The following is a 13,543-nucleotide window of genomic DNA, read 5'->3' on the forward strand; positions in this document are numbered from 1 at the left end:
GCACAAACTGGAGACCAAAGTCAAGAGGAAGAATCTGAACCCCCACTGGAATGAGACCTTTCTGTTTGAAGGTTTGACTAACAGCAGCTTCAAAACATTCAGTACTCATTTGTTTTCGTCTTAAATTTTTCATGCATATTGATTGTCCTTGCGCAAGACACTTCCCCCACTTTGCCTCCAGTGCCACCCACACTGGTGTCTACTGTAAACTTGAATGAATGTTTGGTGTTGGTCGCAGTTCCCGGTGGTGCAACTTGGCAGCCGTGTTTCTGTTAGTCTTCCCCAGGGCAATTATGGCTGTGTAGCTAACCCCCGATTGACACCAGACTGTTGCAGGAATGAATAATAGGCACTTTGAGAAATCCAATTATCATTATCATAGGAACAAACACATCCCTTTAGCACATTCTTTTGGTGATATCGTTTAATGCACTTAAAGGACCCATACTGTCCAGATGACCATCATTTCACTAAGAAGTGCGCTTGATGTATTTTTTTCTCCTGGAGAGGAATCAGGAAGTCATTTCCCATTATACTAATTAGTTTTTGAGTATTTAGTAGATAAAGAAACTATACTTGGGAATGCCCCATTTCCGTCGGCAGACTCAATATGCCTCCCCCTCTTGGTCTGATGTCATCTACAAAACTGGAGTCCATTTCCTTGTATAGACCGTGTTGATAAAGCCATGTAAAGCTATTATTCTGATCACTTACTTTTTGTCTCCCTGGTCAATGATTTCTTCAAAACTGATATGGTTAACATTAAAATTACATTTCTTTCCCTTGGCCCGTTGAGGTCCACACCTTCCTCGTATTCCCATCATTTGGAAATATATGCAGTCTGACCCCGTCTTTAGTTGTATTGCTACAACGTGCAACAATGCATCTGGCCGAAATAACGTGATTCAAGATGAATTTGCTACCAAAACACATACTATGCAATATGAAATTGCCTCCAGTCTTCTGTAGGTGACAAAATTGGTGTCTATTTTGGGGGGGATTTTACCATTTTTAGATCCAGATCTATAAAATAAGCGTCAGTGTTGTCAACATTAGAGGGGCCCTGTCTTGTTTTTTATCGTGCTTGCATCTGTGTATTTTTATTTCCATGCCAGGTTTCCCCTTTGAGAAGGTGGTCCAGAGAACTCTGTACCTGCAGGTGCTCGATTATGACCGCTTCAGCAGGAACGACCCCATTGGAGAGGTCTCCATTCCACTCAACAAATTAGATCTGGCCAATATGCAGACTTTCTGGAAGGAGCTGAAACCATGCAGTGATGGCAGCGTGAGTAAAGGGAAGAAAAGAGGTGGCAGAAGGGATAGAGTGGGAGGAGGGGACAAAATGTACTGTAATGGATGATGTCATTGCTGGCTGCTGTAACAGTCCTGCCGGGGGGAGATGTGGTCGTGTGTACGGTGGGAGGGGATAGAAGGGAATACTGAGTGTTGAAAACTGTTGATAGGTTAGTGACTTAAACACGGGCCGGAAAACAGGAGAAAAAGAACGACGGGAAAGAGCCTTATGAAATAAACAAGTGTGTTACGTGTGATTTCTCCAGGGGAGCCGAGGGGATCTGTTGGTTTCTCTGTGCTACAACCCCACCGCCAACACTATCACTGTGAGCATCGTCAAAGCCCGCAACCTCAAAGCCATGGACATCGGAGGCACTTCTGGTACACACGCTCCTTAAATTACTTCTGACACGTCAACAAGATTTGTGCATACCAAATACATTGTCATTTGTTTTTGTTTTTTAACCTTCCTGTTTTAGCTCATGTTACTATTTGTTATCTTAAAGGGTCAAACACCACACTCATCAAAGCAATGTTTAATGAACACATGTGGAGTTATGTACTTAACAAAAAAAGGTGAAATAACATGTTTTATATTCTAGTTTCTTCAAAATAGCCACCCTTTGCTCTGATTACTGCTTTGCACACTCTTGGCATTCTCTCGATGAGCTTCAAGCACACCTGTGAAGTGAAAACCATTTCAAGGTGACTACCTTTTGAAGCTCATTGAGAGAATGCCTAGAGTGTGCAAAAATTTAATCAGAGCAAAGCGTGGCTAATTTGAAGAAACTACTAATTTGAAGAAACTAAAATGTAGATAGTCATGAAAAAAAATAAAACGTATTGAATGTAAAGGTGTGTCCAAACTTTTGGCCTGTACTATATATATATATATATATATATATATATATATATATATATATATATATATATATATATATATATATATATATATATATATATATATATATATATATATATATATATATATATATATATATACATATATATATACACTACCGTTCAAAAGTTTGGGGTCACACAAACAATTTTGTGGAATAGCCTTCATTTCTAAGAACAAGAATAGACTGTCGCGTTTCAGATGAAAGTTCTCTGTTTCTGGCCATTTTGAGCGTTTAATTGACCCCACAAATGTGATGCTCCAGAAACTCAATCTGCTCAAAGGAAGGTCAGTTTTGTAGCTTCTGTAACGAGCTAAACTGTTTTCAGATGTGGGAACATGATTGCACAAGGGTTTTCTAATCATCAATTAGCCTTCTGAGCCAATGAGCAAACACATTGTACCATTAGAACACTGGAGTGATAGTTGCTGGAAATGGGCCTCTATACACCTATGTAGATATTGCACCAAAAACCAGATATTTGCAGCTAGAATAGTCATTTACCACATTAGCAATGTATAGAGTGTATTTCTTTAAAGTTAAGACTAGTTTAAAATGATCTTCATTGAAAAGTACAGTGCTTTTCCTTCAAAAATAAGGACATTTCAATGTGACCCCAAACTGTTAAACGGTAGTGTGTATATATATATATATATATATATATATATATATATATATATATATATATATATATATATATATATATATATATATATATATATATATATATATATATATATATACACACGCTTCTTATTGCTAATGCAGACCTGACCTTGAGTGAAGGGTACGAGGGCATCGAGAGGAACTTCCTAACTCAAGAAACATTATTGTTCGTTTAAATTCAACCCCTAAAAATGTATTTTCTGCATAAATCTGTAGCGTGTTACAGAACACAACCATTGACCATCTCCTGGTCCTTCGCTTGGCAAGTGTAGGCGGCAGTCAGCTGATCCACTGCTCCTTTGTTTTTATTATAGTCCCGGATAATTATGGACATTTTGCATGCTGCCCACTAAAGATGTTTACTCTGATAGTCAGAAATGTATCGCTCTTTGAAGGGAGCCAGATCTTGAGGAACTGTTTCTTTCAATGAGCCGTTCCAAAGACTGGCTCCTTGGTATATTTATTTTTTATTGTTCTGGGATAGGCTTCAGCACCCCCTGCAACCCCGAGAGGGACAAGCGGTAGAAAAAGGATGGATGGATGGGTTTTTATCGAGGACACAATCCCTGGTAGTAGTTATAAAATAAGATTTGGATCTGAATATTTCAAAATCTAAACTTGTTTTCATTGTAAACATTATCCCATCCTATAATCCGTGGAAAAAATGTTGGACTTACCAGACTTGGAGGACGTTCATTGAGGTCTTTAATTTTGTAGAAAAAAGCAGATAACAGACATGACTATTGTCATTTAACACGAGAATATAATGGAATCACCTTGTGTATTTTCATTTGCAAACCTAACACCTGCATCAGATTAAATCTGTTCATTAGTTTGCAGTTAAAAAGGAGAGCTGTTGCAACAAGTGGATTGACATGAATCAACACGAGAGATATCAATTGAAACAAAGGAGAGGATTATTATACTTCTTCAAGAAGGTAAATTATCATGCAAATGTTGTAAAATATGTTGTTCAGAGTCAGCTGTATCTAAAATGTAGACCAGTACAAACTACACGGGAAGGTTGTAAATGGCAAGGATACTGGTAGACCAAGGAAAACATCAAAGTGTAAAGATAGAAAACTTAAATATGCCTTGAAAACAGAAAATGTACAGCAAAACAAATGAAGAACAAATGGGTGGAAACTGGAGTCACCGTCTGTGATTGAACTCTAAGAAACTGCCTAAAAGAAGTTGGATTTCAATACAGAAAAGCTAAACAATAGCCATCATTAACCCGTAAACAGAAACGACAGAAAAGCATACGTTTTTTCTCAGAATTGTGTGATTCCAATTTTTTTTTAATCTGCTTGATCCATAAATACAATTTACTGACTACCACAATTTATTTTCTTATTTTATTTTTGTGTTTCTTAAAGCCAAATGACTATAGTTTTGTGTCATGTCTGTTATCTGTTTTTTTAAACAAAATGAATACAATTGAATGTACATCCTCCAAGTCTGGTAAATCCATCATGTTTGCCAGGGGTTGTACTGTTTATACATTGATGATTAGATCACTATTTTGAATTTTCAGTCACCTAAAAAACTTTGTGGATCACGAGTACAGAAAAAATAAAGGGCTGCAGCTATCGAATATTTGAGTAATTGAATAATCTTTCCATTAGTGTGTTAGATTAATCAAGTCATCTTGTTTTCTAACGGATAATTGTTGCAGCCCTAAAAATATACAAATAACAAATAGGATTAAATGTGAAAGAGTCGTTCAAAAGTTCTGCCTTGTCGCAAATGTCACATATTTAGTCACTCATTAAGGAGGTTTACCACCAGTAACCACTCAGTTACCCAAAAATTAGTTGGACTCTGTGCATACCTTACATGTCTGTGTGTGTATCTGGGTGAGCGTTCTGCTCTGACACATTGTGACAATCAACCCCGTCACGGGGATGGTTGTCACAATGTTTTTTGTTTTTTTACTGAAGGAAAAGGCAAGAAGGCAGATTTAAATGTGAAAGTTTGACAAAAACATAACCGAATACATCTTACACAGACCATGATCGGGTAACACATTTTTTGGCCAGCCTACTGTACACTTGAGGGGTGTCAAACTCGTTTTCATCAAGGGCCACATCGCAGTTACGGCTGCCTTCAGGGGGCCGATTCCATCCATCCATCCATTTTCTACCGCTTATTCCCTTCGGGGTTGTAACAGTGAAAATATATTAATATAAATGCATAATGATCTTATAATATTATTACATAATTGTGTATGCATTTAATTATAACATTTGTATTTAGGTACAAATTGATGGATAACTTGTCTTAAAATCATAAGTCAAAGTAGAATTGTAAGTATTTACATTTTTGCATTTTTTTTCATAATGCTGTATATAATAATATAACACTTGTTGCATGATGAGATAATATTAAAGTTTAAAATATATGCAATTTCATGCGGTAAATACATTTGTATTCTGTCAAAACAGAAAGAATGAATACATTTAGTAAGAAAAATCACGTTATTGACAAACATTGTTTTCAGGCTTTCGCAGGCCACATGAAATGATGTGGCGGGCCAGGATTGGCCCCCGGGCCTTGAGTTTGACACCTGTGGTGTATACATGATATGTATGAATGTATGAGTATGTGACAACCAACGCTAAATGGAATTTCCTGCTAGCCACAAGGCTAACAAGCGTGTAAGAATCGAAACTATAGCTTTATCCCTCACACTTTTTAAGGGTAATCGTTACCACCAGGAGCTTTATGTAATTGTTAGAGTGAGTTAGTTAGTTAGCAACATAACTCAAAAAGTTATGGGCGGACTGTCATGAAACTTTTTCATAATTGTTCAAAAAGGGGTTAAGGAAATTAGATTTTTGAGCCTGATCGAGACCATTTCCACTACGTTACGTTACGAGCCTTCTTTCATTATCTATACATAGCTCAAAAAGAATTTCGTGAAACTTTCAAGAAATGTCCAAAATGGGATCAGGAACGGGTGGTTACATTCTGGGACAGATCCGGATAATTTCTTCCACGTTACCTTATGTTGAAGTTACAACCCTTAACTTGAGTATTTGAATAGCGGCTTTGCGGCCCTGCCTCCACCCGCAGAGACAAAGAGAGTGGATGACTGACAAGAGGGTTCAAAACTTTGTCTCTTTCATTATCTTTAGATTGCTCACAAAGTTCCAGTCCAGATTACCGTCTGGATCAATGGTGTCAAACTTATGGCCCAGGTTTAATCCTCGCAAAATGAGTCTGCTATGTATAAAAATTTGCTGCAATTTTTTGATAAAAGAAACTGCTGTTCTAAATGTGTCCACTGGATATCGCAATACCAATTCCAGTGTAACCCACGTCACTGTTTAAAGATGACATGTCAGCTGACTTTAAGCACCCTTTGGATGGGCTGCCGCTACTCCGATCAGCGCAGGTGCAAGCAATCAGCTGTTCCTGTTGTGGCTGGCGGCAGACTAATGCTGTAGTGACGCACAATACTTTCTTTGATTGTAAATTATCCACTCAACAGAAGAAAAAAAAAAACATATGATGCAAAGACTTAAGTCAATATAACCATCATCTTTGTAGTTAGAATTCCGTGCAGCACTTGCAATTTTTTGACGGCACGATGTGCATCCTGAACTCCATTGTAAAAATGTGTGTTTCTACAATTGTTGTTCGTTCTATTTTATTTTATGCTTAAATCTACCATGTTCACATTGGTTAAGTTTGTAGTTGTGTTACCTTTAGTTCGGCTATTATGGTGCCATTTCGACAATTGTTTTGATTATATCATAACTGTAATATTTGAATGATGCTAAAGTAATGTGCTGTGGCAGTTGCAGGTGTCACTAATGCGGCAGTTTGAGGAAACACTCGGTTGCTCTTCCAAACATTTTTAATGGTAACCTGCCCACATGAGATTGCTAAACAGGAAGTGCTTTAAGTTTAATGACTTTGTAAATACACTGAGACAAAGTGTTAAGTTCATTGTGTTCTTCACGGTGTTTTCAAACTGCACCATTTTTTTCTTCAGAATTTTCAACTAACTTGGAAGTAATTTGCCAAGAGGATTCTTTGTAATGTGTACATTTTGAAAATGTGCTTGTGCTATTTTTGGCTGAAGTAAGACAAAAAAAACAATTTTGAAGTAGTCTTTATTTTTAAATAATTATGCCATGATTTTACTAGTCCGGCTCGCGTTGGAATAGATTTTCCTCCATGTGGCAACTGAGCTAAAATTAGTTTGACACCCCTGGTCTGGATTCATGGCTTTTTTAATATTGGTCTGGACTCACAGAGTGCTTCATTAGTTTTGTTATAAAGCCACTGAATATAAGCTGAGGAGACAACACTTTGACATTAAAAACACAAAAAGTCCTCTCACCTCAAGTTCAGCCACCTTACTCCCAAAAAGACTATGTACAGCCGTGGTCAAAAGTTTACATACACATGTAAAGAACATAATGTCATGGCTGTCCTCAGTTTCCAATCATTTCTACAACTGTTATTTTTTTGTGATAGTAATTAGAGCACATACTTGTGGGTCACAAAACACATTCATGAAGTTTGGTTCTTTTATGAATTTATTATGGGTCTACTGAAAATGTGACCACATCTGCTGGGTCAAAAGTATACATACAGCAATGTTAATATTTGGTTACATGTCCCTTGGCAAGTTTCACTGCAATAAGGCGCTTTTGGTAGCTATCCAAAAGCTTCTGGCAAGCTTCTGGTTGAATTTTTTGACCACTCTTCTTGACAAAATTGGTGCAGTTCAGCTAAATTTGTTTGTTTTCTGACATGGAATTGTTTCTTCAGCATTGTCCAAACATTTAAGTCAGGACTTTGGGAAGGCCATTCTAAAACCTTAATTCTAGCCTGATTTAGCCAGTCATTAACCACTTTTGACGTGTGTTTGGGGTCATTGTCCTGTTGGAACACCCAACTGCGCCCAAGACCCAACCTCCAGGCTGATGATTTTAGGTTGTCCTGAAGAATTTGGAGGTAATCCTCCTTTTTCATTGTCCCATTTACTCTCTATAAAGCACCAGTTCCATTGGCAGCAAATCAGGCCCCGAGCATAATACTACCACCCCCATGCTTGACGGTAGGATGGTGTTCCTGGGATTAAAGGCCTCACCTTTTCTCCTCCAAACATATTGCTGGGTATTGTGGCCAAACAGCTCAATTTTTGTTTCATCTGACCACAGAACTTTCCTCCAGAAGGTCTGTAAGGTATGTAAACTTTTGACCACGACTGTAGGTGAGCTCTGATCCCAATTCTATAAATCTTCATACCACAATCTCAGAGATGGCCCGTGTGACAACCAACCCCGTTCTCCCCTGCTCGTATGCGTCTAAAAGCTAAAAATCGCATTAGTGCCGATTCAAACACAAGCGAAAGGTTAACCTGGCATCCCAGCATGCCCCTTGTTACCATTCCAGGAAGGTTAACTTCACTTTTTTCCTCTTCCCAGACCCCTACGTGAAGGTGTGGTTGATGCACAAGGACAAGCGTGTGGAGAAGAAGAAGACGGTGGTAATGAAGCGTTGTCTAAACCCTGTTTTCAACGAGTCCTTTCCCTTCGACGTGCCTGCCCACGTGCTGAGGGAGACCACCATAATTATCACTGTCATGGACAAGGACAGGCTCAGTCGCAATGATGTCATTGGAAAGGTATCTCCTTGCCTCTTCTTTTCTCCTTCCTGTGTGTATTTTCGACTCCATGACAGGCCGCCATCACTTCCCCATGCAGCTGGTCTCTACTGACCCCTGCTGGTTCATACCAAGCAGCCCCTGAGGTGATGCAGGACATTCAGCTGTGGATGCTGACCTTCCCCTTTACACATACATGTCACTTACTGTACTTACATACTGAACTGTACTGTCACATGTTGCTTTAGCACAGGGGTCACCAACCTTTTTGAAACCAAGAGCTACTTCTTGGGTACTGATTAATGCGAAGAGCTACCAGTTTGATACACACTTAAATAAATTGCCAGAAATAGCCAATTTGCTCAATTTACCTTTAACTCTATGTTATTATTAATAATTAATGATATTTACACTTAATTGAACGGTTTAAAAGAAGAGAAAACACAAAAAAAAATGACAATTAAATTTTGAAACATAGTTTATCTTCAATTTCGACTCTTTAAAATTCAACCGAAAAAAATAAGAGAAAAACTAACTAATTCGAATCTTTTTTTAAAAATAAAAAAAATAATTTATTGAACATCATTAGTAATTTTTCCTGATTAAGATTATTTTTAGAATTTTGATGACATGTTTTAAATAGGTTAAAATCCAATCTGCACTTTGTTAGACTATATAACAAATTGGACCAAGCTATATTTCTAACAAAGACAAATCATTATTTCTTCTAGATTTTCCAGAACAAACATCCAAAAGAAATTCAAAAGACTTTGAAATAAGATTTAAATTTGATTCTACAGATTTGCTAGATTTGCCAGAATAATTTTTTTAAATTTTAATCATAATAAGTTTGAAGAAATATTTCACAAATATTCTTCGTCGAAAAAACAGAAGCTAAAATGAAGAATTAAATTAAAATGTATTTATTATTATCTTTACAATAAAAAAAATTTTTTACTTGAACATTGATTTAAATTGTCAGGAAAGAAGAGGAAGGAATTTAAAAGGTAAAAAGGTATATGTGTTTAAAAATCCTAAAATCATTTTTAAGGTTGTATTTTTTCTCTAAAATTGTCTTTCTGAAAGTTATAAGAAGCAAAGTAAAAAAATTAATGAATTTATCTAAACAAGTGAAGACCAAGTCTTTAAAATATTTTCTTGGATTTTCAAATTCTATTTGAGTTTTGTCTCTCTTAGAATTAAAAATGTCGAGCAAAGCGAGACCAGCTTGCTAGTAAATAAATAAAATTTAAAAAATAGAGGCAGCTCCCTGGTAAGTGCTGCTATTTGAGCTATTTTTAGAACAGGCCAGCGGGCGACTCATCTGGTCCTTACGGGCACCGCGTTGGTGACCCCTGCTTTAGCATTACCACTTTCTAGATTAGGTCAAGGACTTGGTCATAATCATTACATTTGTCACAAGGCAATATCTTCAGATAACTGAGAATGGTATTCCAAATGTTTTTGTTTTTTTATTTGTGAAAGTTAATACCACCAGCAAAAAGGGAAAATACGTGACTAACAGGCGAACAAGGGTGGGATTTGGAACTTATAAAAACTTGCAGTTACATAAAATCTAAACGTTATCATGGTTTAATACCTTTTAAGGATGTCCCTTTTTTACTTCCGATACCGATATTGAAGCCTATCCCATTTTGATATTAATCAGGTATAAATACTTGACACCCCCACCCTCTGTTTGACGTGTGCAATGCATTACTAGGAATGCATATTTTATTGACCATATACAGTACATGTATTATTAATTTAAATCCCCTGAAGAGCAGGGAAACCTGTGAAACAGGCAGGTAAGGACGAAATAGCCTCTGTGTTTTTTTTCCTGACCTAACGTATATTCCACTCTACCCCGGTATTGAGCACTGTATAACGGATAAACTTCAGAAACCTCTGTTATATATTTTTAATTGTGTATAGCTTTGCGTTTTTAGCATTTTAACATTTTTAATAGGGTGCACAAAAAAAATCAATTAAGATCCGAATTGTGAGTCTTATTAATTCTGAATCTAAATCAATTCATGAATTTTAAAAATCATGAATTGTAAAAAAAAGTAGTGGCTTATAGTCATAATTAACGGTAATCAGTTGTGGGTCAAATGTAGTGAATTTTTCAATCTATCAGATGGCGGATGATGTCAATACATCCAGTGAGTACACTGAGGGTGTCATATACAGTCGTGGTCAAAAGTTTACATACACTTGTAAAGAACATAATGTCATGGCTGTCTTGAGTTTCCAATACTTTCTACAACCTTTATTTTTTTTGTGATAGAGTGATTGGAGCACATACTTGTTGGTCACAAAAAACATTCATGAAGTTTGGTTCTTTTATGAATTTATTATGGGTCTACTGAAAATGTGACCAAATCTGCTGGGTCAAAAGTATACATACAGCAATGTTAATATTTGGTTACATGTTACATGTTACAAGCTTCTGGCAAGCTTCTGGTTGAATTTTTGACCACTCCTCTTGACAAAATTGGTGCAGTTCAGCTAAATTCGTTGGTTTTCTGACATGGACTTGTTTCTTCAGCATTGTCCACATGTTTAAGTCAGGACTTTGGGAAGGCCATTCTAAAACCTTAATTCTAGCCTGATTTAGCCATTCCTATACCACTTTTGACGTGTGTTTGGGGTCATTGTCCTGTTGGAACACCCTGCGTCCAAAACCCAACCTCCGGGCTGATGATTTTAGGTTGTCCTGAAGAATTTGGAGGTAATCCTTCTTTTTCATTGTCCCATTTACTCTCTGTAAAGTACCAGTTCCATTGGCAGAAAAACAGGCCCAGAGCATAATACTACCACCACCATGCTTGGCGGTAGGTGTGGTGTTCCTGGGATTAAAGCCAGCTCCAGCTCGTGGTGCCCAAAACCAGACTTAAAACCTTCTCTGTGGTCGGCCCTAAGCTCTGGAACATTCTGCCCCTCCATGTTCGAACTGCTCCAATAGTGGAGTGTTTTAAGTCTCGTCTTAAGACCCACTTTTATTCTTTGGCTTTTAACACTACGTGAGTTGTGGGGTCCTCGGTTGTCCTCTGTGTTTTTAAAATTTTGATTTCCATTTACTGTTTTAATTGGTTTTACCCTTTGAAATCATTTGTAATCATATTTATTTTATATTGTTTTGTTGTATAGGTATTTATTTTTTGTTTTTATTCAGTCATTGGTGGGGCTAAGGATAATATTTGAATATTGTTTTTAATATAGTTGTGCAGCACTTTGTAAACATGTTGTTGTTTAAATGTGCTATATAAATAAAGTGGATTGGATTGGATTGAAAGACCTCACCTTTTCTCCTCCAAACATATTGCTGGGTATTGTGGCCAAACAGCTCAATTTTTGTTTCATCTGACCACAGAACTTTCCTCCAGAAGGTCTTATCTTTGTCCATGTGATGTCCCATTTTCAGTAGACCCATAATAAATTCATAAAAGAACCAAACTTCATGAATGTTTTTTTGTGACCAACAAGTATGCGCTCCAATCGCATTATCACAAAAAAAATAAGAGTTGTAGAAATGATTGAAAACTCAAGACAGCCATGATATTATGTCCTTCACAAGTGTATGTAAACTTTTGACCACGACTGTACCCCTTATTACCTGATACCTTTGTTGCATGTGATGTCACACCATGCACTGCCACTTCATTCTGAAATGTCTAACTCTTTACAAAATAAATCTACTTAAACCATGTCCACTGCAAAGGACACCGGGTCTCAAAAATATACTAGTGGTTCTCTTTGGCTGTTTTTTTTTAAATACTTTGCCAGGTTCGTCTCAAAAAGCCAATCTTTTAGCGACAGTGCACGAGTTAACATTGTCCCTTCCTCTCACAGATTTATCTCTCCTGGAAGAGCGGCCCCGCGGAGGTAAAACACTGGAAAGACATGATGGGTCGTCCTCGCAACGCCGTGGCCCAGTGGCACGCACTCAAGGCCTGAGGGAGCGACCAGACCACGTGACCCCTCCACCCCCGCGCCCATCAAACCCCCCTTGCCCTCAGCGCACTTCTCCTGGGCTGCAGACAGTGTGCGTCACCTCTTTGTTCTCAGGCCTCTTTTACTCCCTTAAATTTCACCCCCTTGTCAAGTTGTGATATCGACTTGACCGCTCACTTGACCTCTCGTTCCTGTGATCTTTAAATGTATTTGATGTCCACTCGCTTCCTCCTTGTCTTTTTATGAGGTCTTTTATTTTTTTTAAAGTTCGCAATACCGCGGTGTCTTTCTTGTCAACCACTCCCAGTGTTAAACAGTACCTCTTGCCACATAAGAATACAAACTTTCGACCAAACTAAAAAAAAACCCTAATGGTGGTAACCATGGGGGCCGTGGCTCCACAGTCACTCTGCTGTTGCTGTCACTGCCAGTCTATATCCCGATAATGCCCCAAAGCATCAGGAAAATGAATGGAACCGGCTTCTTCAAACTAGCAACCGGAATACTGGACAGTCCAGTTGCGATCGATGGAATGCCCTGAGAATACAATGACCAGGATGAATGAGAATATCCATAGACATGACGGAAACTAAACTGTGTTGGTCTGGCAGCAGTGTATTCATACCTTGGCTGGAACCCCATGTTGTCTGTGCGTGCTGTGGGTGATGTGCCGTGACCCCCAAATGAAGTTCTTCAACAGTTAAAAAAGAAAAAAAGGAGGATCCAATGACCAAACCTCTTGTACCGGGCCACTAAAATAGTGTAAAAAAAAAAAATACTGTCCCGTTTTCTTGGACAAAAAAAAAAAAAAGAATAGAATCAATGTTTGATTTTTGTTTTTGAAAAAACTTATAGGGAATGAGGTTAAAAAATAAGACAAAAGCCTACTTCAGAATGTGGAAGGTAATACATTCGTGAAATGAATGAATGTCCATATAAGTAATCATTAGTGGTCTTATAGATAAAGGTCCCCCAAACACCAACCACGCCCAAGGCCCAAAACATTCGGAATAAATGTCATTTTATTTTTTTAAATAGGCTTATATCAAATTACCGCAGTTTTAGGACCGTAACGCTTTGAACCCTGCGGCTTATAAAA

General features: G+C 37.6%; 1 protein-coding gene across 1 annotated transcript; it reads left to right on the forward strand.

The window, feature by feature from the left end:
• Window positions 1-4: 4 nt before the first annotated feature.
• LOC133642299 (synaptotagmin-7-like) lies at window positions 5-12,664 on the forward strand (the record flags this gene model as incomplete). The annotated part of the gene is made up of 5 exons (XM_062036420.1): window positions 5-71; window positions 1,116-1,285; window positions 1,560-1,674; window positions 8,309-8,508; window positions 12,343-12,664. Coding segments are annotated over 5 exons (657 nt in total), but the record flags the coding sequence as incomplete, so codon positions are not given.
• Window positions 12,665-13,543: the final 879 nt, after the last annotated feature.

This window comes from Entelurus aequoreus, linkage group LG02 (assembly GCF_033978785.1).
Source record: "Entelurus aequoreus isolate RoL-2023_Sb linkage group LG02, RoL_Eaeq_v1.1, whole genome shotgun sequence".
Lineage (NCBI taxonomy): Eukaryota > Metazoa > Chordata > Actinopteri > Syngnathiformes > Syngnathidae > Entelurus > Entelurus aequoreus.